Below are 27165 nucleotides of genomic sequence, written 5' to 3'. Positions count from 1 at the left end.
CTCGCGCTGCCGCCGCCGCCGCCGCCGCCGCCTCGCGCCGCTGAGGTGCCGCGCGGGGTGGGGGGAGGGGGAGCCGCTCGCCACGAGCGGGTGAGTGAGGCCTCGCCGCGCGTGCGCGGAGATGGGGGGGCAGAACGCGCCGGGGCGGGAGGAGAGGGCAGCGGCGCGCGTTCCCCCCCCCAACCCCCCCGCCCGGATTCGGGGCCGAAGCCGGGTCTCGAGCTCGGTCTCGCGGTGTTTCCAACGCCCCGAAGAGGTGCCACCTCTTGGCCAGAGGATCGGGGCGCGGGGACGCAAGCGGGTGTGTGGGAGCGAGAGCCGGGCTTGGCCCGGGCCGCTGGCCGGTGAGGAGGCGGGAGGGGGCGGGGCCTGCCAGGGGGCGGGGGAGGGGTCTTGCTCTGAGGCCAAGTGGGGCGCGCGCTAAGCAGAGCGGGAAGGTAAGGGGGCGCGAGATGGGCCTGGGGGCCTGAGGGGAGAGTTGGGAGGTGGAGAGAGAATGGGGTGTTGTGAGAGAGGGTACTTGGGGGAAAATCTGGGGGAGCCACGGGTCATGGTGAGGTGTGGAAACTGGGGTGATGAGCGGACCTGAAGTCTGGGCTGGTCGGTGAGGGGCAGCAAGGGGGTCAGGCCTAAGCCCTGAACCCCCTTGCCTATTCCTCTTTCCTGACAGTGTAAATGAGCAAAGATGGATCAGGAAGGTGGGGGAGATGGGCAGAAAGCCCCGAGCTTCCAGTGGCGGAACTACAAGCTCATCGTGGATCCTGCCTTGGACCCTGCCTTGCGCAGGCCTTCTCAAAAGGTGTACCGCTATGATGGAGTCCACTTCAGTGTCAACGTGAGTGCCCCAGGCCTTGTCATCTAGGGAACTCCAGGCCCCATTCTCCTCTGTTACCTCTGTTCAGCATCCTGAACTCCCATACCCACAGACTGCCTTTCTTAAAAGTGTGCAACCAGAACTCAGCTCTTTTGCATGTGAGTCTCCAAATGGGCTTCCTAGAACTCAACAGTTTCACCTTGAGCTGTCTTCCTGTTCCTGCTTTCATTCCTAGGACTCAAAATACATACCAGTCGAAGACCTCCAAGACCCCCGATGCCACGTCAGGTCCAAAAACAGAGACTTTTCCCTCCCAGTCCCTAAGTTTAAGGTATGTATCTGCTAGACCCTGGTGTGGTGGCCCTTGGGAGGTGTGGAGGATCCATCCTGGCAGTTTTTGTCTCAACATAACCTGATAAAAGTGGTTTTCCTATGAAAGGATCACAACCAAGTCTTAAAAGCTCGGAGGCTGTGAGACTGAGTTGTTCTGGAGAGGAGTTGTGTTTATCTTCTAGAAAGTTATAGGTTAGGTGTCTCAAGCAGGAGTGCTGACTTCTTGAAGGATGAAGTAAAGGCACATTTCTTTGCTGTACCTATCACTGTGTAGTCCGTGTCACAGCATGACAGTGCCCTGGTGTGATATGCCAGTTTCTCAACAATTAAGGGTAGCGACAAGGCCAGGAACGCCATCCTTGGAGTTCTCTGCTCTTCACCCCTCGTTTGGTGCCTTGATCCATCTTGTTTCCTCAAAGTATTCCTCTTTCCCTGTGTAGGCAGGATACTCATCAGGCCTTGGACTGGCTCTTGAAAACTGATGGGTCTTGGTTTTCTTCACTAATCCTTTATTCTTCTTTATTAAATAAATATTTGTAAGGTTGCCACTCCATTTTTTTTCACTTTGTGTATTCTCCCTGGACAGTCTCTTTCACATACACGATTTGGATTGTTACTGAGACATGGTGATTTCTAAATTTCTGTTTCCAGCCAAGATCAGTCTCTTGAACTCCAGACTTTTATGCCTGGTAGAGGGACAGCTCCACCTGGAGGCCCCACAGACATCTCAAACTCAAGAGGTTGAAAAGAAGTTCTCTTTACTCCTTGATCCTGCTTTCCTTTCCATTTCCCTTTTACTGATGAATGGTAATACCATGTACTTAGCTGCACAAACTAGGAACCTGGGAGTCATCCTATGATTGTCCTCTTTTTTTATTACATAATCTATCACCAAGTCTTGCTGATTCTTTTCTAAACACATTTCCTTTTTATTTTAATTCTTTTGTTTCCATTGCTGATTTTCTAAGACAATTTCTGTATTCATTTTATGGGGTTTCTTGCCTCCATTCTCTTTTCCCATTTCATGCTCCACCACAGATGGCTCCTGCCATTTGTATTTTTTATTTGGCTTTTACATTATTTTTGTTGTCCATGTTTTTGTGCATTGGCACATATGATTATAGATTTGGCTAAGCCTCATTTCCTGCCTTGATGCTGTATATCTGTGTTCTACTCTACTATACGTTTTGCAGTTTCTAGAAAGTGCCAAGTTACTTTATAATGTCTTAAGTGCTTGTCACCTCTTGAACTCTTGTTACCCAAAAAGTCAAATAGGAGTGACACCATCTTTGTGAATTCTTCCTTGCCTCCACTCGGAACAACACTTTTCTTCTCTGGGTTCCTAAACACCCTGTCTACACTTTTGCAAACATTTGTGTCACAACAGTGACTACGTATATATGTCTTGTCTGCTTTCCTGAACAAGCATCTTTTTTTTTTTCATCTTTGTATTTCTGTTGCCCAGTCCATGGTAAAAGCTGAACTACTAAATTATTTTCTACAATTAATTTCTTTGACGTATACTTATTTCTCAGTTGTACGTTTCTTTTCCTGATTTCTTGTATTATTCTGTGATGAGAAGAACTCAGAGCAGAGAGAGGTCAGACTGACGTATCTATCACCTGTTGGAGCCCCTCTTCCCCATTCCTTTGCCCGTGTTTCCCAGTCGTCTCTCTCTGAACCAAGTTCCCAAAAGGCAAAGGAACAGTAGTCAGTATTGAGACCCCAGACTCAAGACTCCTGTCTTCTCCACAGCTGGATGAGTTCTATATCGGACAGATCCCTCTGAAGGAAGTGACTTTCGCGAGGCTGAATGACAATGTGCGGGAGACCTTCTTAAAGGATATGTGCCGAAAGTATGGTGAGGTGGAAGAGGTAGAGATCCTTCTTCACCCCCGTACTCGCAAGCACCTGGGCCTGGCCCGTGTGCTCTTCACTAGCACTCGGGGAGCCAAGGAAACAGTCAAAAACCTCCACCTTACCTCCGTCATGGGCAACATCATCCACGCCCAGCTCGACATCAAAGGTGAGGGCTCTCTTGCCTACTGCCTAAGGTTGGGTTCCAGCAGAGACTTTATATGCAAATGCCTGTTGGGGCCAGGTGAATGATCAGGTTCATGATTCCTCATCTGCAATTCTTGGAGCCAGATATGTTTGTGAAATCAGAATTTTACAGAGGGATTGTGGTTTTTATGTGTTTCGTGTGTGTGTGTGGGGGGGGGGGGGTCCTTGGCAAGGTTGGGTAGCATCTTACAGTCTAGCATGTAACATGTCTGTAAGAAAACATATGAAGGGTTATACTAGGTAGCGTCAATAAAACTTAGTAAATAGCCTCAGTTCAGATCAAGTTTTGAGACCAAATTCAAAAAAATGTTTGGTTTTAAGTTTTGGGGGGTTTTGAAATTTTGGATCGAGACTAGGGACCTGTACAGATAAGTAAAGCAGTCTGGGTTTCTGTGTTGAGAAACAGTAGGGAGGAGTCGGGGACTGTAGAGTACACTGTCATCTGAAGGAGACGGCTATTAGTTGGTATTAGCCAGTTTGCACTTGGGAATGAAAACCACTGCTGCCAAATAATGTTTTTATATTAAGCCAGGAATCTAGGTTTTTGTGTGAAATCTCATTGTTTTTAAGTGCTGAAAATCCCTCCCCCCCCGGCCCCCCCCCCGCCAAATTTTTAAGTGATTGTGTAGGGCAAATAAAACACAACTGTGGCCTGGATTTAGCCCTCAGGCTGCCATTTTGCAACCTTTAGTTTGTAGGATGAAGAGCATGGTGGGATCTAGCATCAGACGACCTGGGTTTGAATTCCAGTCTGCCACTGACCAACTTTGTGACTTTGTGCAGGTCAATTTTCTTTGAGCCTATAAAATAGGGGTACTGATGCCTTTCTCTCCTGGTGATTATCCAACTTAGATTACTAATTTATGAGTGAAGATGTTTGATTATAGATTGTAAAGTGCCGTTCAGTATGTTGTTGTATCATTAGGTAGAGATGAGGTAGGAGGTCCCAAAGGTAGAGACAAGGTAGAAGACCTGAAATCCCTGAACTCAGGACTCCAAGAAATTATAGGAAACTTGAGGCCTGAGAAAGAAATGGGAAAGCCAAAGAAGGAAGGAGTTGTTTCTTCCATCTGACTCTTGATGGCTCCCATTTTCCTCCCTCCAGGACAACAACGAATGAAATACTATGAACTGATAGTCAATGGCTCCTACACCCCTCAGACGGTGCCCACTGGGGGCAAGGCGCTGAGCGAGAAGTTCCAGGGCTCTGGTGCAGCCACTGAGACGGTAAGAAGCTTGTTGCCACAGCCCTAGCCACGTGGGCACAGTGCTTGGGTGCCAGGAACAGTATTTGGGAGGTTCTGGACTTCCATTAAGGATGGCAAGAGCCAAGAAAAGATGCAGAGATGCTTTCAAAAGACAGGAAACTGAGGTTCTTGGTTTGGGGAAGGGCAAGTTGTTGTATGGTACTTGATGTCTTCTTTTCTCCGTGCTCTACTTTTGCCCTCTAGACTGAATCCCGCCGCCGCTCCTCCTCTGACACGGCTGCTTACCCGGCGGGCTCTGCTGGGGTGGGCACTCCTGGCAATGGCACCCCCTGCTCCCAGGACACAAGCTTCTCCAGCAGCCGACAAGACACCCCATCTTCCTTTGGCCAATTCACCCCTCAGTCCTCCCAAGGAACCCCTTACACATCTCGGGGCAGCACCCCCTACTCTCAGGACTCTGCCTACTCCAGCAGGTGCAGAGTAAACACCCTCTGGGACCCCCAGATTCTGGGAGTTGACACTAGAAAGAAGAAACCTGGAGTCTCCCTAAAAGGGAGTCGGGAGTAATTTGTCCTGGTTTCTCTTATGGATTCAGCCAACGGAATCCCTGTCCACAGGGAACCCCCTGTCTAGCTAGAAACCCAACAGATCTTCCTTTGGGGGCAGTGTCAAGGGCGCCTGGGTACTGAGAACCAGGACACTAGGGTTTGGTCCTACAGAACTGAACCTAGCTAACTCCTGCACTCTTTCTCCAGCACCACTTCAACCTCCTTCAAGCCTCGGCGGTCAGAGAACAGCTACCAAGATTCTTTTTCCCGCCGCCATTTCTCTGCATCTTCAGCCCCCACGACCACCTCTACAGCTGCCTCCGCCACTACTGCAGCCACTGCCTCGTCCTCCTCCTCATCTTCCTCCTCCTCTTCGTTGTCCTCGTCCTCTTCATCCTCCTCTTCGTCCTCATCCTCTCATTTTCGTGGTACTGACTCAAACTACCCAGCGTACTATGAAAGCTGGAATCGCTACCAACGCCATGCTTCCTACCCTCCCCGCCGCGCAACTCGGGAGGAGCCCCCTGGGGCATCTTTTGCTGAAAATGCAGCTGAGCGCTTCCCACCTTCCTACACCTCCTACTTGCCCCCTGAGCCCAGCCGCCCTGCTGACCAGGACTACCGGCCTCCTGCCTCAGAAGCTCCACCCCCGGAGCCTCCAGAACCTGGTGGAGGCGGGGGTGGGGGAGGGCCCAGCCCTGAGAGAGAAGAAGCTCGGACCTCCCCCCGCCCAGCCTCACCTGCCCGCTCCGGCTCCCCAGCCCCAGAGACCACCAATGAGAGTGTGCCCTTCGCTCAGCATAGCAGCTTGGATTCCCGCATTGAGATGTTGCTGAAGGAGCAGCGCTCCAAGTTTTCGTTCCTGGCCTCTGACACAGAGGAAGAGGAAGAGAACAGCACCACAGGCCCTGGGTCTAGAGACATAGGGAGTGAGGTGCCTTCTGGGTCAGGTCATGGGCCCTGCACGCCCCCTCCAGCCCCAGCTAATTTTGAGGATGTGGCACCTACAGGGAGTGGGGAACCAGGGGTTACCCGGGAGTCTCCCAAGGCCAACGGACAGAACCAGGTGAGGTTGGGGTTAGCCAGCAGAGATGACTGGGATCTGGGAGGCAGGGTTGGGTCTGGTGGGGTGGGGGAGGGAATTAGATAAGAGAACAGGGATTTGAGGAAAAGCCCATGGAAAAGGCAGAAGTTTCATGTGACCCTCCTCTGCACTCCTACAGGCTTCTCCGTGCTCTTCGGGAGAGGATATGGAGATCTCTGATGATGACAGGGGCGGTTCACCCCCTCCGGCCCCAACACCCCCCCAGCAGCCTCCACCCCCTCCTCCACCACCCCCTCCTCCTCCTCCCTACCTGGCTTCCCTACCCCTTGGTTATCCTCCCCACCAGCCTGCCTACCTCCTCCCACCACGCCCTGATGGGCCACCGCCCCCTGAGTACCCCCCACCTCCTCCGCCACCCCCCCACATTTATGACTTTGTGAATTCCCTAGAGCTCATGGATCGACTTGGGGCTCAGTGGGGAGGGATGCCCATGTCCTTCCAGATGCAGACCCAGATGTTAACTCGGCTCCATCAGCTGCGGCAGGGCAAGGGATTGACTGCTGCCTCAGCTGGCCCCCCTGGTGGGGCTTTTGGGGAGGCCTTCCTCCCATTCCCACCCCCCCAAGAGGCAGCCTACGGCTTACCCTACGCTCTGTACACACAAGGGCAAGAAGGCCGAGGGGCATACTCCCGGGAGGCATACCACCTGCCTTTGCCCATGGCAGCTGAGCCCCTGCCCTCCTCCTCGGTCTCTGGAGAAGAGGCCCGGCTACCTCCCAGGGAGGAAGCAGAGCTGGCAGAGGGCAAGGCCCTACCGTCAGCAGGCACCGTGGGGCGTGTGCTGGCCACCCTAGTCCAAGAGATGAAGAGCATCATGCAGCGAGACCTCAACCGCAAGATGGTGGAGAATGTGGCCTTTGGAGCCTTTGACCAGTGGTGGGAGAGCAAGGAAGAGAAGGCCAAGGTGAGGGCCAGTGCTTGGGACTAGGGAAAACCTGGGGCTCCATTGGAGGAAGTAGACTTCTGGCTTTTCCAGGCTATACAGCTCAAAGTAAAAAATAGAGACGATCAAGGCAAGTGGAGAGAGAGACTGTGTAACCACTTGATGGGGCACAGTGGTTGAGCAGGAGAACTGGGGCAAATGGAACAGTAGGAAAGCATAAGTTTGAGGGGCCTCTGGGTGGTTCAGTCAGTTAAGTGTCCAACTCTTGATTTTGGCTCAGGTCATGAGCTCAGGGTTGTGAGATGGAGCCCCGCATTGGGCTCTACACTGGGCGTGGAGCCTGCTTAAGATATTCTCTTTCTCTCTCTCTCTTGCTCGCTTGCTTGCAGAAAAACAAAACAAAACAAAACAAACATAAGCTTTAGAGTCAGAGGAGCTTTGTTCTAGCTCTACTGTTTGCATGCTTCTGGCAGACGAGGCCCTTAAGTCTCTCTGGGCTTCAGTTTTCAATGTGTCCATCTGTAGACTAGGAATAATAAAGGGGGATGGACTCAATGAACAGACTTTGAAGAAATGTCTGTACGGGGGCTGGTGCAAGGGGGGTGTGGCGTAGATCTGTGTCAAATAGAGGAGTGAGTAGATGCATTTCTGTATTCCTGGGACCTGGGAGTAGTTCTCAGGCAGGAGGCAGGAGGGAACGCCTGGGTTCTGGGGCTCAGTCCCCCTACTGCCTGCAGCCATTCCAGAACGCAGCCAAACAGCAAGCCAAGGAGGAGGATAAAGAGAAGACAAAACTCAAAGAGCCAGGCCTGCTGTCCCTCGTAGACTGGGCCAAGAGTGGGGGTACCACGGGCATCGAGGCCTTCGCTTTTGGGTCAGGGCTGCGAGGGGCCCTGCGGCTGCCTTCTTTCAAGGTACCCAGAACTGGTCTTGCCTAGTAGGGAGGAGACAGCAGGGTGGGAGTTCCCTTCCTTGGGGTAGGGGTGGTTGGGAACCATGAGAGTTTGAGTTCTAAACAGGCTCTGTCTCTTTCGGCGCCCCAGGTAAAGCGAAAAGAGCCTTCGGAAATTTCAGAGGCCAGTGAGGAAAAGAGGCCCCGGCCCTCCACTCCCGCTGAGGAGGATGAAGATGGTGAGTGGGAAGTCAGATGGAAGGAGAAAAGGGAAAGGGTGCTAGCTTCTGATAGGAAAGTAATAAGCAGAGGTAAAGGGTGAAGATGTCAGAGGGCAAGTAGCCAAGTAGAGGTTTTGGTGCAAGGTTAAATGAAAGCAGTTCTGAGATGTGTGAGAAGCTTAAGATGGGGTCATTCCTGGGTTCTAGTTGTGGTTCTTACTCTGGCATGCTGATTGAAGTTTTCTGTGTTTCAGTTTTCCCCTGTAAAATGGAAATGCTTTCAACATTTAGAGTCGTAGGATTTCAGGGTTTAACAGGTCATCGGCCCAAGTTCCCCATCTAAAGCTCTTCTGCAACCTCCCTCCCAGTTTCCCTAAGTCTGAGCTATTGGTTGATAGCTTACGTGGCTAGGAAACTTCCTTATTGAGTCCGATTTGCTTCCCTGGAGACCCATTTATCTTAGTACTGTTTTCTTGGTCAGGCATAACAAGTCCTCTCCCTCTTCCACCCAACCCAGAAAAGGATGAAAGGTAAAACGGGTGCAGTATGTTTAAACTCTATAAAATGTTATAGGTAGCTCTGGGGTTTTGGGTTTTTCTCTGTTGAGCTTCAGCTTCTTGTCTCTAAAATGAGGTCTGTCTTGTCGGACTGTCAGGAAGATCAGCAGTGGTGTGTGCAAAAGCTCCTTTGGGCCAGGGGAACGGGGACTGTTAACTGCTGATGGTAAATTGCTCTAACGGCCACTCACATGCCCCTAGACCCTGAGCGAGAGAAGGAGGCTGGAGAGCCGGGACGTCCGGGAACCAAGCCCCCAAAACGAGATGAAGAGCGAAGCAAGACCCAGGGCAAGCACCGCAAATCCTTTGCTCTGGACAGTGAGGGGGAGGAAGCATCCCAGGAGTCCTCCTCAGAGAAGGTGAGGGGCGCCCGGTTCTTGCCAAAAGCCTACTTGCTGAGTTCCTGTCACCACAGCCACCTTCTCTCTGGGCTGGAGCCCAGGTAGCTGTGCCTCCGAGAGGACAGTTGTTCTTCTCCTGTTAGTCCCTGTTTGTCCTTTTCTTTAAGGATGAGGAGGATGATGAGGAAGATGAAGATGATGAAGAACGTGAGGAAGCCATGGATACTACAAAGAAGGAGACAGAGGCATCAGATGGTAGGTACAGACAGAACACAGTAGAATTCTGGCTCAGGGAAGAAGGAATTCAGCTGCCTATCGCTTCCCTGAGTCCACAGAAATTTCATGCTAGATTTATTGGCCACCTTTGCCTTTCCCAAAAGCAGCTGTCCTTTAGTCCTATCCTTTGGAACGCTTGGCCCATTGTAAACAGTAAGTCCAATACCCAGAACACTCCCTTCTGCTTACCTCCTATAGTGAAACTTTGCTCCTTTCTGAAGACAGCCTAGCAGAATGTACTTAATTTGCCCAACCCCTCAAGATAAGTGGTCCATGTTCTCCTGCCAGCCCTTGATAACTACCAGACCATGCCTTTCTGCCTTTGAGCACTGCTCTTCCTTTAAGGTCCAGCCACCGAACCATGCTTCCCCTTCCTCCCCTCTCCCCTTAGCTGCCATCACCAGACACTGCTCTGCTCTTCAGTTGAACACCTCCTCCCTCCACATCCGTTGAGTCTTGGATATATGGTTTAGTCTTTCTTCTCATTCATTTGTTCAGAAATCGCTGTTGAGCCTCTACTGTGTACCAGGCGCTGTTCTGGGTATTGGGGACACATCTTTCATGCAACTTGTGATCAGTTGGAGGGGAGGAGGAGACTTGACGAGTGAACAGATAATAGCACCTCAGAGATACATACGTTGCAGAAGAGAAACTAGGTTACTGGGGTAGAGAGTAACGGGTGGGGGAGCTGGGGAAAGATGGGCTGTTCTAGATCTCTTGGAGAAGGAGTGCCTCTGAGAGGTGCCATTTCAGCAGAGGCCAGATGGGAGAATGATGATCTGAGAGCCTATCTTTTCAGGAAAGAAGAGGGCAGGATCACCTCTAAGGGGGCAGACTGTTGTACATCCATTTTGTCACTGCTTTCTGTCAGTTTCACCACCTCAGTGTTTCTTGGATTTGTTGCCTTCATTGTTCCTGCTGTTCTGTCTTTTCTCAGAGTCTTCAACGGTTTTGATTGATTACCTCGTCTTTGTTTCCATCCTTCTTCCTCCATTCCAATCCATTTTCCAGTCTGCCAATGGCATTTTCTTTTCTTCAGCGAACACCTGACCCTGTGACTTCCTCCATAAAGTCGATTCCTAGCGCCCTATTTTCTGTAAGATGACTCCTCCTCTTGATACGTTAGGCCATTTATAACCTAGCTCCCATTTATCTGTTCAGTTCTATCTTGCCATTCTCCAGACCCATCCTTGGCCACCAGCACTGTCTATTCTAATTTATCCAGTTGTGTTCCTCAAACACTTCAAATTTCTTAACTTCTTACAGAATTCTTCCAGTGTATTGCCCTTTCCCAGAGGCATAAAACATATATTTTTAAAGCTTCTTTTATCCTACAGTCCTTTTTATGAGTCTGTCGTCTAGGCAGCATTTATAAGACCCACTTTGGGAAAAGCTTAAAGCAGACCGCTTATTGGTCTCCCGGTGTCTCACCTTCCCTCACCTTTGACATCCCTGTTCAGCCCTCGTGTCTGCTTAGTGTACTTTTTTTTTTTTAATGTTTATTCATTTTTCAAAGAGAGACTGAATGCGAGTGGGGGAGGGGCAGAGAGAGAGAGGGAGACACAGAATCTAAAGCAGGCTCCAGGCTCTGAGTTGTCAGCACAGAGACCCAACACAGGGCTCAAACTCATGAACTGTAAGATCATGACCTGAGCTGAAGTCGGACACTTAACCGACTGAGCCACCCGGGCGCCCCTGCTTAATGTATTTCTACTTGTCCTTCTTGACTTCAGCATCTCCCTCCCAGGGATCCCTTCCCTGACCGGATCTTCCAGGTAGAATCCAGGACTTCCCTTTGCCATGGTCCCCTAGCCTTTCATGTTGAGGTTTATCTCACCGTGAACAAATAGTGTGTTTATTCAACTCCTTGAGGGGTGGACTTCCCAGCACCTAGCACAGTGCCTAACCTGTCCATGATAGGGAGTCAGTGAATGAACCCATGGCTTGACCAAGGGAGGGGTGTTCCCACCTCGCCTGATTGCCCCTTCTGGATTTCCAGGCGAGGACGGGGAAAGCGATTCGTCCTCCAAATGTTCTCTGTATGCCGACTCAGATGGTGAAAATGATAGCACGTCAGACTCCGAGAGCAGCAGCTCATCCAGCTCGTCATCGTCCTCATCTTCCTCCTCCTCATCCTCCTCATCCTCCTCATCATCTGAGTCCTCCTCTGAAGAAGAAGAGGAAGAGGAGCAGCCAGCAACCATACCCTCAACGTCCCCTCCCCCCAGAGATGTCCCTGCGCCCCTGCCAGCGCCTGTGGAAGAGCCCGAGCCAGAGCGGGTTGCAGGCTCCCCAGTCACACCTGTCCCTGAACAGGAGAAGTCTCCGGCAAGACCTGTAGGTAGGTGATGCTGAGCTGTTCATTTGGTCTCTGTTTATGTGTCTGTCTGTCTTTGTGAGAACAATGACAGGGTTAGCAGTTTTTAATTATGTACAAGTATGTGACTTTGAAAACGAAAGTCACCATCTCCTGTCAGTCCTTCCTTGGAGACATTTATGGCCACATTCAAACTGCTGTCATGAGCGGTTTACAGAGCCAGGGCAGGGTGTTTGGCTAACAAGGAAAACAGAATGGTCTCCAAGTTAATTAAGGAAAATCCCAATTTAACAAATTCCTCCTATTTTTCTTGAGTCTGTGCCTTAAATGTGTAGTGGATACTTGCAGGTGATTAAATGGACAAATAGGTGGAAAGCAACTAGTAACAGCATTGGCTTGGAACTTAATTTTATCTTTGCTTTCTTTTGTGGATTTGTACATTCAGTTATTTTATAGCACATACACATAATTTGTCCTTCTGAGTGAACTGTTCATTCAGGCAGTAGGTATTTATTTACTGAGTACAGTTGACCCTTGAACAATGCAGGGGTTAAGGGCACCAACCCCCCTGCACAGTCGAAAATCTATCCATAACTTTTAACTCCCTTCAAACTTAGCTGTTAGTAGCGTACAATTAACTGGAAGTCTTACTGATAGTGTAAGTAGTAGGTTATCACATATTTTGCATATTATATGTACTACGTGCTGTATTTTTACAAGAAATAAGCAAGGTAGAGAAAAAAACGTCATTGAAATCTTAAGGAAGACAAAATACATTTATGATACCTTACTGTATTTATCAAAAGAAGTGTGTATGTAAGTGGCCCCGTACAGTTCAAACCCATGTTGTTGAAGAGTCATCTGTACTTTACAGTAGGTGCAAGGGATACAGTGGTAGGCACAATAAGTCCTGTTCTCACTATCCTGAAGCTTATGGTCTGTAGGGAGAGACAGTTTAGTTGAGTAATAAATACCTAAGAAAATCTGTGGTTACAAACTGATAAACACCACAATAGAGGACTCTGAGAACCTGACTACATCTGTGGAGACATCTTTGCTGTCTTCTGTGCTGAAGCATCATTGAGCTGAAATCAAGGTAAAGCAGGCAGCTGGCATTAATGACTAGCATGTGCAAAGGCCCTGAGGGCAGAGCAAACAGCATATTGGAAGACATAAAAGAAACCTTCTGGATGGTGGAGAGTGAGGAGAAGCTGGGGTGACTTCTGGAGAGGTGAGCAACGGCTGGGTCGTACAAAATGGGTAGATCATACGAGGAATTCGGTCTTTATCTTGAGGGCAGTGGAATGCCATCAGAGCAATGGCATGATCATATTTGTGTTCTGAAAAGAAGCAGTGCCTAGAAAATTTGGAGAGGGTCCAGAGTTTGTGGAGGAAGAATAAGAGGCTATTGCAGTTAGTAAGTAAGGGAACCAATGGTGGTAACTTGGAGTAGGGTGTTCTTAGCATGGAATTTATAAGTCAGTTTTCAAGATAGGCTTCGTAAATGCATGTGGCCTTCCAGACATCTCTCAGATATTACTGAGAATCTGGTCTGAGATGGACAGTGACCACATGAAGACCTCCCAGCACTGGTGCACTCTGTTCTGGTGCAGACCTCACGAGTCAAAGCTCTCATTAATCCTAAAACACCTCTCCCAGCCTCTCCTGAGTCTGTCGGTAGCAGAAGAGCTGGTGGTGGTCAGAGGGCATCAATCTCAGTAAGGTGGGATGTGGTCAGTTTTGCATTTTGCCAGAAAGATCATTCGGGCAGGAAAGGGAAGGATTCGGAGAGGTGAGGAAGGAGGTAGGGTGACCCGTGTAAGAGTTTGAAGGGATGCGGGTAAGTGAAGGGCGTGAACCAAAGCAAAGGTGGTTATGAGTGAGGTGTAAGGAGTAGAAGTGGGGATAAGGATTTGAGAAATTTAGGAGATAGAACCACTTGGTTGAACTACTTTTTGGGCAGGGGAAGTCAAGGAGGAGAACCAGAATTAGGAAGAAAGCTGATGTGATACTTTAGGGTTGACTTTGACATGCCTCTGGGACCTCCAGGTAAGAAACATCCAACAGGCAGTTGGATCAGTAGATCTGGGGCACCTGGGTGGCTCAGTCAGTTGAGCATCTGACTTCAGCTCAGGTCATGATTTCATGGTTTTGTGGATTTGAGCCCCATGCTGAGCTCTGTGCCGACACCTCAGAGCCTGGAGCCTGCTTCGGATTCTGTGTCTCCCTCTCTCTCTGCCCCTTCCCTGCTCATGCTCTGTCTTTCTCTCTCAAAACTGAAAAATTAGAAAAAAAAACAAAGAATTAAAAAAAAAGTAGATCTGAAGCTGTGTAAAGAACCAGTGGGCTGGAAATGTAAATACTTGGGAACAGGGCAAGTGTGGGTGTGAACATGCTCGTTGTATACCCTAGAATGATGTGATAAACCCTAGAACAAGAGAAGGGCTCGTGCCTTACCATTGTGTAAGAGACAGGTGGGCAAAGGGGAGCCAGAGGAGGCCAAATAGGAGCTATCAGCAAGATAGGAAGGAAACTAGGACGCTCAGTTTTCAAAGGGAAGGAGTGGTGTGTACCAACAGGCTGAAAGAAAGGTTGTAAGATAGGAAAAGCTTCTGCTGGATTTGGCAGTTAGGGGGTCACTAGTGACCTTATCAATTTCAATAGAGCAGATCAGACTGGAGCCAAGTTATGGGGTGTTCAGGAGTAAAGGCAGGTGACAGAGATAACCAGCCTTTTGGAAGGGTAGACTACTCTTGTGAAAAGAGAGAGAGTTGATAGGCTGTAATGAGTAATACTAACATTTCTTGAGTGCTTCCTGTGTGCCAGGCTATAGGCCTAGGACATTACAGATTTGTCTTCTTATTTAGTCCTCATTCCATCCCTGTTACTCCCACTTTACAGATGAGGAATCTGAAGCTTAGTGAGATGCTCAAAGTCACCAGCTGGGATTGGAGAGACAGCAAGAGAATACAGGGTTGATGGAGGCTTAGTTTTCCAAAATAAGTGAGATTGAAGCATGTAGATATAGGGCAGAGAGGAGGAGGCAGATAGATAGGCCAGGAGAGAGAGAGAGCAGTATCTGGGGGTAGAGGGGTGGACTCTAGGTCTGATGCACATCCGTAATCGGGGAGGCAGGGAGATGTGGGATTTCATGCCTGAGGGCCTTCTGTGCATCAGACCTAGAGGGCATTTTCTGAGCTCCATGGAATGGCTGGAGGAGGAGCCTTGGGGAAGGAAGTAGAGAAGGGAGTAAGGTTGAAAAGGGACCCGGGCTTGGTTCAGATGCCCCGCTGAGACTGGGGCTCAGGGGTAAAAGAGGAGGGAGCACAAGTGGTTGGGCAGAGTCAGGGTTGGAGGTCTCCATACAGGGTGGCTGTGGCAGCTGAAGGATGTGAAAAGTGCCGTGAAAGGAGAAGACAGAGTGAGGGCCCTGTAGGCAGGCACAAGAAGGAAGGCAGCTCAGTTAGGAGGACAGGCTAGAGGGAGCTGGAAGGTGGGGAATTGAATAGGTGTGGTGCCATGTGGTGAACTGAAGAGACCTGGGGAAATGTGATCAGAGGGCAGGGCGTCAGAGTGTAGGGGTCTGAGGTGGCACCATTCCAGGGATAACAAGGTCAGGTATGGGACTGGTGGAGGCTGGCTGAGGATGAATGAAGGCAGGCACTGGAGAGGGGAGAATGGGGTGAATGGGTGAGATATCAGAGTCTCTTAGGTAGGGTGCCTGGGAGGCTGAGTCAGTTAGGCATCTGAGTCTTGATTTTGGTTCAGGTCATGATCTCACAGTTTGTGGGCTCGAGCCCCGTGTCAGGCTCTGTGCTGGCAGTGTGGAGCCTGCTTAGGATTCTCTCACTCTCCCTGCACCTCCCCTGCTCTCACGCTCTCAAAAAAAGAAAAAAAAAAGCCCCTTAGGTAGATGGCAGAAATGGGAGAAGAGAGGAAAGTTAAGGCAGGTCTCTTGGCTTTTACCGAATGATAGGGATATTTGAGTTCCCAGGATGCACCTTGATAGAGGATATGTGGCCTGATGGCAAGAGAGGGCTTGTTTAGTGGAACCCAAAGATGGGACCTGGACACCCTTTAGGATTTGCCTCTCCCCTCCCCCTCTGCCGCCTCCGCCTCCTCCTCCTCTTTTTCTTCTTTTTTTAAAAAATGTTTGTTTATTTTTGAGAGAGAGAGAGAGGACAAGTGTGGGAGGAACAGAGAGAGAGAGAGAGAGAGAGAAGGAGACACAGAATCTGAAGCAGGCTCCAGGCTCTGAGCTGTCAGCACAGAGCCTGACGCGGGGCTCGAACCCATGAACCGTGAAATCATCACCCGAGCTGAAGTCAGATACTTAACTGAGACACTGAGGCACCCCGATTTGCCTTTATTCTTTCTATCTTCTGGTGTGGTTCATTCCTTTCTCCTGCAAATGGGCTTCCCCTGCTTCTTTATTCCAGCAGATGTCCACGCTGCAGAGAAACCCATTCCTATCTGAGATCCTTAATCTCAGGGAAGTTTCTGGTTGGGCTGCCTTGGGTCAGGTAGTCATCAGTTACTGATGGATGGGCGCAGGGAGTGGGGCAGGTCATGTAGCAGAAACATTGGCTTCTGGGAGTTGTAGACCAGAAAGGTACCCCAAAAGTTGTCTCCCTAAATGAAAGGTATGGCCAGGTTTCTTTCTGGATAGGAAGCAAAAGAAAAATCTATGTGAAGAAGCTGAGCCAGGAGGGGATTTTTTTCCCTCAAGAGCCAGACTTCCAGAGGGCACAGTGAGCTAGGTTGGAATGATGGGTCAGAGGCAGGGCTGCCCCAAAACAGCAGAGAGGAGAAGAGGCGAGAAGACTGGAGGACCTGGGACGAACACCCAGGACCACCCTGTGGCTCACTGCTGGCTGAGACACCAGATGCTGTCCAGAGTCTCAAGAGATAGCAGGCTGAGGACGTTGCTGGGGGTGCCTGGTTGGGGAACGTCTGTTAAGGCAGTGGACACATGTTGATCACTGCCTGCTTGGGTCAGGCCTGGAGCTGGCTGCCCTTTAGTTCTGGGAGTGTTAGAGCAAGACGCGAAACCACAGAGCCCCACTACAGGATGTCCAGAGCAGCATGGGGAGGTGGATAAGAGCACAGAATTCAACCCAGGCTGTCTGGGGTGAGCTGTGTGACCTTGGGCCAGTTATTAACCTCTCTCTGCCTCAGTTTCCTTATCTGTAAACTGGGTTTTATTAATAGTACCCATTTCACGGGCTAGTTGTCAGGAATGAAATGAGTAGTCAACATATGTTAAAGTCTTATATTGGTACTTGGCACAAAATATTAGCTAATAATCTGCCAGACTAAAAAGACTGGCACTTAGGAAGCACTGGCCTTCTGGTTCTGAGAGGAAGTCACTACCAGTGTCTGAAGAAGCTGGGGAAGCCTTCACAAAGATGGTGTTGAGCTGGGGCTGAAAGTTGCATGTGAGCTTTCCCAACGTGCAAGAGGAGAGAGGCATTCCAAACAAAGGGAGCCACGTAAATGAAGGGCCAGGGGTCTGAAAGGCCATGCCTGTTCTGGTGGCTGAAACCTAGGAAGAGAGAGGGTCAGTCTGCAAGACAGGGTCTGCCTCAGGGAAATGTGTCTGGCTTGAGCTGTATTCAGACCCTCTGTTGGGACGCCCAACAGAGGGAAGCTGTGTCTCTGGGGGACTGGGGAGAGAACACCGCCTGCCCAAGACAATGTGTCCCCTCCCCAGGCCACCCCCCCATCCTTAGGATCTCAGCTTCACTCTCACCTTCTTTAGGGGAGTCTTGACCCCTGTGCACTTTGGCAAATCTCTAGTACTGTTTGGCATGTGGTGGGGAGGAAACAAATTTTATGCAGTGTTTTACTACAAAGATTCGGCTTTTTACATTGTATCTTTCTCACCTCACTAAACAGAGAAAGAACATTGTTTGTAGTTGAAATAACGGATACTTTAATTCAGAGCCTGGTTAATTGCATCCTCATTATACACTGCCTGGCAGAACTCGTTTTGGCCCGTGTGCCTAGTCCTTGGACGTAGTTCAGTCAGTCACCACCAGTCTTGGTAAACAGGCTACAGTCTAAGTATTTGTTTCCCTGGAGCTCCTATCCCGACTCTTCACAGTTTGGGCTGTGCCTTTGTTTCCCGTCATTATCCCCATTGGATTATAAGCTCTGTGAGGGTTTTGAAAGTGTCTGCTTGACGTGTTTTTCCCACGCCTGCCAGAGTTGGTGCTCAGTGGCTGTTTGTCGAATCTCCTCCCGCCGAGGGAGCCCACAGTGCTGAGGACATTGCAGCCGGGAGGCAGCAGTGTGTTTGCTGAGTGAGCCCAAGTGTCTGCTGGCAGTGGGGGCGAGCGTGCAGCCTGTCAAAAGGCAGCCTGGACATGGCCTCCTCAGTGAGGCGGCCGGTGCCCTGCCCACGAGGAACCTCTTGTCTGATGACGTTGGCCCAAGTTGCTGACCCTCTCCTTTTCCCTGTGTTCTTCCTTCCCCAGGTTCCACCGAGGAACCACCTCCCAGTGTGCCCCAGCCTCCCCCTGAGCCGCCAGCAGGTCCCCCAGCCCCCGCCCACCGCCCTGACGAGCGCCCCTCCTCTCCTATCCCTCTCCTGCCCCCACCCAAGAAACGCCGGAAAACCGTCTCCTTCTCTGCTGTGGAGGAGGTGCCGGCACCAGAGCCTCCCCCAGCTGCCCCACCACAGATCAAGTCTCCTGGACCCGTCTCCCGCAAAGTTCCCCGGGCCGTGGAGCGGACCATTCGAAACCTGCCCCTGGACCATGCGTCCCTGGTCAAGAGTTGGCCCGAGGAGGTGTCCCGAGGAGGTCGGAGCAGGGCTGGAGGCCGAGGCCGCTCTACTGAGGAGGAAGAAGCTGAGCCAGGGACAGAAGTGGACCTGGCAGTGCTAGCCGACCTGGCCCTGACCCCAGCCCGTCGTGGGCCAGCCGCCCTGCCTCCTGGCGATGACTCGGAGGCCACAGAGACATCAGATGAGGCGGACCGCCCGGGCCCCCTCCTCAGTCACATCCTCCTGGAGCACAACTACGCCTTGGCCGTCAAGCCGCAGCCCTCCACACTGGCCCCTCGGCCCGTGGAGCCAGTTCCTGCCCCTGCAACCCTCTTCAGCTCCCCAGCAGATGAGGTCCTAGAGGCCCCTGAGGTGGTGGTGGCTGAGGCAGAGGAGCCAAAGCAGCAGCAGCAGCAGCAGCAAGAGGAAGGCGAGGAGGAGGAGGAGGAGGAAGAGGAGTCAGAGTCATCGGAGAGCAGCAGCAGCAGCAGCAGTGACGGGGAGGGTGCCGTTCGGCGTCGCAGCCTCCGCTCCCATGCTCGGCGCAGGCGGCCTCCCCCGCCCCCTCCACCCCCTCCACCCCCCTCCTTCGAGCCCCGCAGTGAGTTTGAGCAGATGACCATCCTGTATGACATTTGGAACTCAGGCCTGGACTTGGAGGACATGGGCTACCTGCGGCTCACATACGAGCGGCTACTGCAGCAGACAAGCGGGGCTGACTGGCTTAACGACACCCACTGGGTCCATCACACCAATATCCTGGGCCCTAAGGCCGGCCTGCTCTGGACAGGAAGGCAGGCCCCAGGGGTGGGGGCAGGCTTCCCTGGGGTTGCACGGCTGGGTAACATCCCCCTCAGATTGCAGCTAGCACCTTTATCTCCCTCCCTATCCTGTTCTGTCTGCCGCATTCAGCTTGGGTATTTCTCCTCTAGCTTCCGGGCCAGCCTTTTCTCTCTGTCTCCTGCCCCTTCTCTGGCTCCCCAAGTTTTTCTGTCAGAAAATGTGGGATCTGAGACTTCCTTCTCTCTCTTTTTCTATCCTCACTAAATATGCTGAGGACCTCCAGCTAAGTTCAGTCACCCTTTCCTTGGGCTGGGACTGGGGAGACAGGGGAGGGGCCCCAGGGGTCTGGCCAGTCAGGAACCCATTTTCTTCCTTAACATCCTGCACTCACCAACCTGAGCACTCCAAAACGCAAGCGGCGGCCCCAGGATGGGCCCCGTGAGCACCAGACAGGCTCAGCCCGAAGTGAAGGCTATTACCCCATCAGCAAGAAGGAAAAAGACAGGTACCTGGATGTGTGTCCTGTTTCTGCCCGGCAGCTAGAAGGAGCGGACACTCAGGTAAGGCTCTGCCCTCGTATCTGGCCCACTGGGATCTCTTCCCATGGTTTCTCCTGTCGCTTACCTCACCTCTGTCCTATTTCTCCCAGGGGACTAACCGTGTGCTTTCGGAGCGCCGGTCTGAGCAGCGGCGGCTGCTGAGTGCCATTGGCACCTCTGCCATCATGGACAGTGATCTGCTAAAGCTAAACCAGCTCAAGGTGAAGAGCAGGGACTTGGGGGAAGAGAGGCTTGGTGGGAGGGCAGCATCATGAAGTCCCCTAAGGGTGGGCATGGAGGGAGGTGAGTGGCCAAAGAACCCTCCTGCCCTAGAGGTCTGCAGGAAAAGCAAGGAGTTAGGTTGAGGGAGGCACCCAGCAGCACGGTCTGCCTTCTGCCCTCTAGTTCCGGAAGAAGAAGCTCCGATTCGGCCGGAGCCGGATCCATGAGTGGGGACTGTTTGCCATGGAACCCATCGCAGCTGACGAGATGGTCATCGAATACGTGGGTCAGAACATCCGCCAGGTGAGGCCCCGAACCCAGCCCCCAGTCAGAGGGGATGCTGGCATGAATGCCATCCATTCTCTGCGTAAAGCCCCATACAACCTCCCAGCTCCAGGACATAGTCGGTGAAGCCTGCCTCTTTCTGTTTTTCCTTCCTTCAACAGTTAGTAATGGATACTAGTAAACTAGATGGTGATGATCCAGCAAGAAACAAGACCAGTATTCTCTCTCCCTTTGAGCACCTCGCACAGTTTAGTGGAGGAAGACAGGCGCTGCACAAACAACTGCAGGAAAGGATGGCCTTCGGTTGATCAGAAAGGGGCTCAGGGAGGCAGCAGCGATGGGCGCACGGTGATGTTTAAGGCAGGAGCTGAAGGATGATGAGAAAATACCAGACTCAGATGAGGGGAAGGATGCTCCCAGTTGCCCAGCAGCACGTGAAAAGGCAGGGTAGTCTAAGGAGGGCAAGGAGGTCACCGTGACATAACCCTAGAGAGGCAGGCGGAGCCAGTCTCCACGGAGCTTGGGAGCCATGTTGGTGAGCTGGGGCCAGGGGTAAGGAGAGGGAAGCTGCCGTGAAGCACCAGGCACTGGCTGCTGTGGGACAAAGGGGACAGCTAGAGACGAAGACCAGTGGGGCGCTGTTGCGGAGATCCCAGTAGGCCCTGGTGGCCTCAAGTAGTGGCAACTGGGGTAACAGAGGAGCCTGTGGGTCCAAGGTAGCTGGCGGGACCAGACGACAAGTTAGCTCTGGAGAGTCAGGGCAAGGGCGAGGTGAGGCCACCTCTCAGTGCTGCTCTGAGCAGCTAGGGTAGGTCGCCTGCCAGTGAGGTGGGGAGTGAGGAGGAGGAGCGGCTCTGTGGTTGAGATGAGTTCCAATTGGCACATGTGGAGTTGTAGGGCCCCGGGGACATCTAGAGGATGACGCCCAGCAGCTCCACGGAGGTGGATTTTGGCTAGAGATGGAAGTTTGGGAGGAGTCCCTACCACTTTTCTGGCAGTTGAAGCCCTGGAAGAGAGTGAGATCACCCAAGAAGAGAATACAGGGGGCCTTATTGTGCATTTCCTGGGAAGTAGTTACTCCTCCTTGCACAGAATGTGGGCACTAATGGTGACAGGTGGCAGCCAATGGGTGCTTGTTTTGGAGAGAGAGGGTCCTGGGAGAAGAGATGAACAGGCGTCAGTCCATGAAATGGCCACTGTCCTCTCGGGAAGTGGCCCAGCCTCACCATACACTGGGGGCTCCACTAGGGGCCAGGCAGAGGCTCCAGGAGGAGCCAGTGGCCACTGCTCCTGCCCAGTGACCACCACAGTGGCAGCCAAAGGTGTCAGGGTTGGAGAGGCCCTATGAGGGAGGGCTCCTGGAAGCAGTGAGAGTATCATCGCCTTAGGTTGACAGCCAGAGAAGAGCTACATAGGTCCAGGACAGGTTGATGTGGCCCCCAGGGTGGTAGGTGGGTGACTGTCCCGATCCCCTTCACGGGGGCTGGTGGGGTCAGGCCTGGTCTGGCAGGGAGCTGAGGGACAGCACCCTGACTGTGGCGGCACCCCATCCTACCAGATGGTGGCCGACATGCGGGAGAAGCGCTACGTGCAGGAAGGCATCGGCAGCAGCTACCTGTTCCGGGTGGACCATGACACCATCATCGATGCCACCAAGTGCGGCAACCTGGCGAGGTTCATCAACCACTGCTGCACGGTGCGCGGGGGGCCAGGCCAGGGTGGGATGGGCATGGGGGTGGAGGGCGGCCACGGCTCACACTGCCCTCCCCTCCTGTAGCCCAACTGCTATGCCAAGGTGATCACCATCGAGTCCCAGAAGAAGATTGTGATTTACTCCAAGCAGCCCATTGGTGTGGATGAGGAGATCACCTATGACTACAAGTTCCCGCTGGAGGACAACAAGATCCCATGTCTGTGTGGCACCGAGAGCTGCCGTGGCTCCCTCAACTGAGGTGGGGCAGGACTGGTGCCCACACCCCTATTTATTCCCCTTGGTGCCCTGAGCTCCCAGCCCCCCAGCCTTAGTGGGCTCAGCAGGGCCCACATGCCCCCATCTCCAGATACGGGGTTGGGAGGCCCTGAGCCCAGCAAGGGAGCCTCAGTCCCTTGAGGCAACTTCTGCCTCCCCTGTCGCCCCTGCCCACCCACCCCCTAACTTTTTTTTCTTTGCGGAGAAGAAGCTGTAAATGTTTTGTAGCTGCCAGCAGCTGTTTCCTGTGGAAACCTGGGGTGCCGGCCTGTACAGATCCTGTTCTTGGGGGGCTGCATAGCCCCCTTGCTTTGTGTTAATGGGGACTTCCCCTTTGTGCCCTGCGTGCACCCCTCCCCAGTTTAGGGGGTCTCTAGGGGCAGTGGCCATGTTCTCCCCCTGGGGGGGGGGGCTCTGTGCCCCCAGTCCTAGGGACTCCGTGCCTGGAACCCTGCCTCATCTTCTGTTCCTGCCAGACCCTGTGGGTCACCCTCCCACCCTGGTGTCTGGAAGCTCCTGCTCTGCCAGGCCAGGATGGTGGGGGGGGCGGGCCCTTCCTGTTGGGCTGGATTGTACATATGTTAATAGCGCAAACCCAACGCCACATTTTTATAATTGTGATTAAACTTTATTGTACAAAAGTGCTTGGTGAATGAATATCTTTGGGAAAGAGCAGGGTGGGGGGATGGGGGTTGAGGACAAAGGATGGGGCAAGTGAAGAGAGGGGGAAGTGGATGGCCTGAAGTGTGGGGTGGGTAGACCTACAGACTCAACCACCATTGTTCTGGGTCACCTAATAGGCTGGAATAGTCATCCAGAAATCCCCCACCAAGGTCAGCCAGAGCTGGGCCAAGGTCAGGCCTCTCTTCCCTTCCCAGAACCACAGTTACTGCTGGGCTTCTGGCATCCTGGGAAATCCAGCAAAAGGGAAGGACTGACGTCATGCAGTGGGAATGAGGTCACCCCACCTGCTCCATCCTCAGTAGCCACCCGGCTGGTTCTGGCTTCCCTAGCCCCTTCCCCAAGGTCTTTGCTGGAACCAGATGGCAGTGGAGTGCAGAGTGGCCACCAGGGGGCGCCCTATGGCAAGAGTGTGGGGGACAGAGGGGTGGAGGCTGGGCTGGTGTCTGTTCCTGGAATGGGCCAGGAGGGAGGAGCAAGCGGAAGGGGACGGTGTGTTTGCCGGATGGCCCAGGCGCCGAGAGAAGAGGGTCCCTCCTCCGGTGGCCAGTTTGGGCACCCTGGGACTGTGGCTGCAGGTAGGCAGAGGTGATGCCAGGGCCCACGGGTCCCTTTCCCTAGTTACAGTCTTCCCCATCTCCCTCTCGCTTCCTTCCCAGCCCTTAACTCCTACCCTCCATTTTTGTCCCAGAACCTCCCCCTCCAGCTCAAACCCTGAGCCCTTCCCAAATGCCAAGCCCTCCCCCTTCTTATCTCAGTAACTGCAGTCAGAGGGTGGGTTAGCCTGGCTGCTGCAGCCTCCAGGAGCAGCTCCGGCCCCTGGATCGCTGATCCAGTCCACTGGGCCAGAGGCCCTGTCTAGGAGTAACAGGTGAGCTGCTGGCACTGGGGTAGGTGATGGCAGGCAACTCCAGTTCTCCTCCCCAGCCAGGCATGGCAGACTCTGCAGAGACCCGGAAGCTGGTGTACCTGGTCACAGGTGGCTGCGGCTTCCTAGGGGAGCATGTGGTGCGGATGCTACTGCAGCGGGAACCCCGGCTCTATGAGCTGCGGGTCTTTGACCTGCACCTGGGTCCCTGGCTGGAGGAGCTGAAGACAGGTGATCGTGGAGCAGAGGGAACGGGGGTGGTGGGTGGACTCCCTTTGCCGTGGTGGAAAAGATGATGCCTGTTTATGTCTTCCGGTGCACATGGATGGGATGAATGAGTCACGCTGGGAACATGTGGCTCCCGAGGGTGTAGGCTGAACCCAGCAGCTGGCCGGTGGCCCCAGCTCTGACACTGCCTCTGCCTGCTCCTATCCCTACCAGGGCCCGTGCAGGTGACTGCCATCCAGGGGGATGTGACCCAGGCCCATGAGGTGGCAGCGGCTGTAGCTGGAGCCCACGTGGTCATCCACACAGCTGGGCTGGTGGATGTGTTTGGGAGGGCCAGTCCTGAGACCATCTATGAGGTCAACGTCCAGGGTGAGGTGGCTGTTTGTTCCCCACCCCCTCTTTGACCTTGACTTCTGTGATCCTCCTGTGGAAACCTGTCCTCTGGGTACTCCTGCCCCTGTAATAGCAGGTCAGCAGCCCTCACTGACCTGCTGTGGGACCTGGGGAAGGAAGCCACGGGCCCTCACCCAAATTGGGGATGGGGTGGGTGGGAAAGATGCAGAGAGGGAGGAAGTTTTAGCTCGGGTACACCCTCTCCCCACCACCTCTCCCAGGCACAAAGAACGTGATTGAGGCTTGTGTGCAGACTGGAACACGGTTCCTGGTCTACACGAGCAGCATGGAAGTTGTGGGGCCCAATATCAAAGGCCACCCCTTCTACAGGTAAGCTGAGGTTCCCCTTGATACTGTAAGAGCCCCATCTCCCCTCCGCATTAAGACCATTCCCTCTCCCCAGGGCACCTGGGTGGCTCAGTCGGCTGAGGGTCCCACTCTTGATCTGGGCTTAGGCCGTGATTTCACGAACCCTGAGGTCGAGCACCACATCGGGCTCCGCGCTGGCAGCATGGAGCCTGCTTGGGATTCTCTTTCTCTCTCTGCCCCTCCCTGATCTCTCTCTCTCTCTCTCAAAATAAGTAAAACATTAAAAAAAAAAGAATTCTCCCTCTCCCCCAACTAGGGGCAATGAGGACACCCCATATGAAGCAATACACAGACACCCTTACCCTTGCAGCAAGGCCCAAGCTGAACGGCTGGTCCTGGAAGCCAATGGAAGGAAGGTGAGACAGGAGAAGAGACACAAAGTGGGGGTGTGGAGGGCTCCTGGTCAGAGGCAGAGCCAGGGCCAGCAGGACTTTTTTGTATCCAATCTCCAGGTTGAGGAGGCCAGTTCAGGCCTCTGGGTCCTACGTCTTAGCCCTGCCTGCCTTTTGCCCCCAGGTCCATGGGGGACTGTCCTTGGTGACATGTGCCCTGCGTCCCACTGGCATCTACGGCGAAGGCCACCAGATCATGAGGGACTTCTACCACCAGGGCCTTCGTCTGGGGGGTCGGCTCTTCCGGGCCATCCCAGCCTCTGTGGAGCACAGCCGGGTCTATGTGGGTAAGGCCCAGCCTACACGGCAGGCAGGCTAAGAACAGGGCAGGACCCATGTGGTCCCGGGTGGGCGGTGTGTGCCCTGGCTAGAAAAGGGTGAGCCATATGTGGACCAGAGTAGACGGAGATGCAGGCGTCTGCGCAGGCCGCAGAGGAAACTGCAGTTGTGTGAGTTGGGAAGGCTAACGTAGAAAACATGCCACAGGCTGAGGACAGGACTGCAATTACGGGAGCGGCCTCTCCCCAGGAGAGGACAGGGGCAGCATCTCCACAGGGCCAACAGAAGAAGTAGCATCCATGCAGGCCGGCCCGGGAGGGCAAGTGGCTACAGGGCAGAGGAGAAGGCACCCTTCACCAGCGCTGTGGTTATGTGGGCGTGCCTACGTGAGCCCACGGAGGGGGTGTGGCTTGGACACGGGCCTGCCCAGGGGAGAGCAGCGTCTGCGTCGTCTCCAGGGCACTCAGGGGCACATTCGCCTCCCCTCCTCCACTGGCAGGCAATGTGGCCTGGATGCACGTGCTGGTAGCCCAAGAGCTGGAGCAGCGAGCTGCGCTGATGGGCGGCCAGGTGTACTTCTGCTATGACGAATCACCCTATAAGAGCTACGAGGACTTCAACATGGAGTTCCTGGGCCCCTGTGGGCTGCGGCTGGTGGACACCCGCCTGCTGGTGCCCTACTGGCTGCTGATGCTCCTGGCTACTCTCAATGCCCTGCTGCAGTGGCTGCTGCGGCCACTGCTGCTCTACGCCCCCCTGCTCAACCCCTACACGCTGGCCGTGGCCAACACCACCTTCACCGTGAGCACCAACAAAGCCCAGCGCCATTTCGGCTACAAGCCCCTATTCTCGTGGGAGGACAGCCGGACCCGCACCATCCGCTGGGTACAGGCCGTGGAGGGTTCAGCCCCTTAACAGTGGAGCTGGGGCCCTGGAGCCCAGCATGGCACATCCATCCAGGTCCAGAGCCCTCAAACCCTGGGTGGGGAGGGAAGGCTGCATTCTAGAGCTGGAAGAGGGGTCTGGTGCCACACTGGTTATCCTACAGCGCTCCACAGTTTTAATCCCGTGAGCCTTCAGTCCATGTCCTGATGCATCCAAGTTCTAGGGCAGGGTTTTGGGGCAGGCATGTCTTCACTCTCAACCCAGGCCTGATGGCTGGTTGGCGGATGTCTGATTCCCCTGATGTTCTCAACTGCCCATCCCATTTCTGGCTTTTCGAGCGGGAAGTGAGTAGGAGTTCCATGGGCTTCATGCTGGCTTTCTTGTGTCCAGGTGTGACCCTCAGGCCTGGATTCAGAGTGAAGATACTTTCTGGCTCCTGTCACCACCTTTGGCCCTCCCTCAGGGACCACAGTCCCATTATTTTCAAACATTGATCACCTTTGGACAGCTCTTTTCAATGAAGCCTACGCAAATCTGTGTATTTTTCCTTCTTCCCACCCCTCCACCCAAATTAGTTCCTGCAGTAATGTTCGATCTCTGCCTGAGGATGCCCTGGTAATGCTGTACCTGGCCAAGCCCTAGATTAAAGTTCCTTATCCAAGCCTGTGCCCATCTGCCTGTCCAGCTCTCCCTCCCGCCTCCCACCATGTCTCCCCCTTCCCCACGGCGCCCGTCCCGTGTGGGGACAGAAGGAAGTGAGCACACAGCACGCCCGCTGTTGGATTGGTTGCTATTTCTCCCGTCCCACGGGGCCCGACCCGGCCCGGGGTGGGGGTGGGGGGGGGGGGCTCTGGGGACAGGACATGCAGGGCAGGGGGCGGGGCAGAATTTTCCTGTGTTTTATCCATTTGCAACTTGGTCACCAATAGAGAGAAATGGGACTC

The 27165-nt window shown here is 53.3% G+C and overlaps 2 protein-coding genes across 11 annotated transcripts in view; both read left to right on the top strand.

Annotated features, from left to right (window-relative positions):
• Positions 1 to 22770, top strand: part of SETD1A (SET domain containing 1A, histone lysine methyltransferase) — a 23919-nt gene extending 1149 nt beyond the window's left edge. For 2 of the 4 annotated variants that reach the window (XM_040463108.1, XM_040463107.1), the window contains exons 2-19: positions 671 to 835; positions 1050 to 1145; positions 2903 to 3173; positions 4317 to 4438; positions 4663 to 4892; positions 5175 to 6033; positions 6191 to 6976; positions 7693 to 7869; positions 7999 to 8086; positions 8827 to 8984; positions 9134 to 9221; positions 11242 to 11583; positions 18039 to 19082; positions 19499 to 19671; positions 19761 to 19871; positions 20056 to 20175; positions 21716 to 21853; positions 21935 to 22770. In XM_040463108.1, coding sequence (XP_040319042.1) covers positions 686 to 835; positions 1050 to 1145; positions 2903 to 3173; positions 4317 to 4438; positions 4663 to 4892; positions 5175 to 6033; positions 6191 to 6976; positions 7693 to 7869; positions 7999 to 8086; positions 8827 to 8984; positions 9134 to 9221; positions 11242 to 11583; positions 18039 to 19082; positions 19499 to 19671; positions 19761 to 19871; positions 20056 to 20175; positions 21716 to 21853; positions 21935 to 22108 — 5127 coding nt within the window. In that variant the 5' untranslated portion in view covers positions 671 to 685 and the 3' untranslated portion in view covers positions 22109 to 22770. Of the gene's footprint in view, positions 1 to 192; positions 345 to 542; positions 836 to 1049; positions 1146 to 2902; positions 3174 to 4316; positions 4439 to 4662; positions 4893 to 5174; positions 6034 to 6190; positions 6977 to 7692; positions 7870 to 7998; positions 8087 to 8826; positions 8985 to 9133; positions 9222 to 11241; positions 11584 to 18038; positions 19083 to 19498; positions 19672 to 19760; positions 19872 to 20055; positions 20176 to 21715; positions 21854 to 21934 lie in introns of those variants that run through there. The other 2 variants (XM_040463109.1, XM_040463110.1) reach the window with 2 other exon arrangements.
• A 508-nt stretch (positions 22771 to 23278) lies between these two features.
• HSD3B7 (hydroxy-delta-5-steroid dehydrogenase, 3 beta- and steroid delta-isomerase 7) lies at positions 23279 to 26887 on the top strand. Of its 7 annotated transcripts, none has more exons than XM_040463119.1 (8): positions 23292 to 23385; positions 23739 to 23906; positions 24117 to 24272; positions 24518 to 24626; positions 24922 to 25021; positions 25182 to 25344; positions 25836 to 26137; positions 26612 to 26887. In XM_040463119.1, exons 1-8 carry the CDS (start codon positions 23313 to 23315, stop codon positions 26615 to 26617), a joined length of 1077 nt encoding a protein of 358 aa, XP_040319053.1. In that variant the 5' UTR covers positions 23292 to 23312; the 3' UTR covers positions 26618 to 26887. The 7 variants fall into 7 exon arrangements, with proteins under 7 accessions (XP_040319052.1, XP_040319055.1, XP_040319053.1 ...); XM_040463117.1 differs by having other exon boundaries at positions 23293 to 23385; positions 25836 to 26221; XM_040463116.1 differs by having other exon boundaries at positions 23293 to 23385; positions 25836 to 26296.
• Positions 26888 to 27165: the final 278 nt, after the last annotated feature.

Source organism: Herpailurus yagouaroundi, unplaced genomic scaffold (assembly GCF_014898765.1).
Source record: "Herpailurus yagouaroundi ecotype Mexico unplaced genomic scaffold, PumYag 379, whole genome shotgun sequence".
Taxonomy (NCBI): Eukaryota; Metazoa; Chordata; class Mammalia; order Carnivora; family Felidae; genus Herpailurus; species Herpailurus yagouaroundi.
Note: the sequence above shows the minus strand (reverse complement) of the source record. Positions and strands in the feature narration are given on the sequence as shown.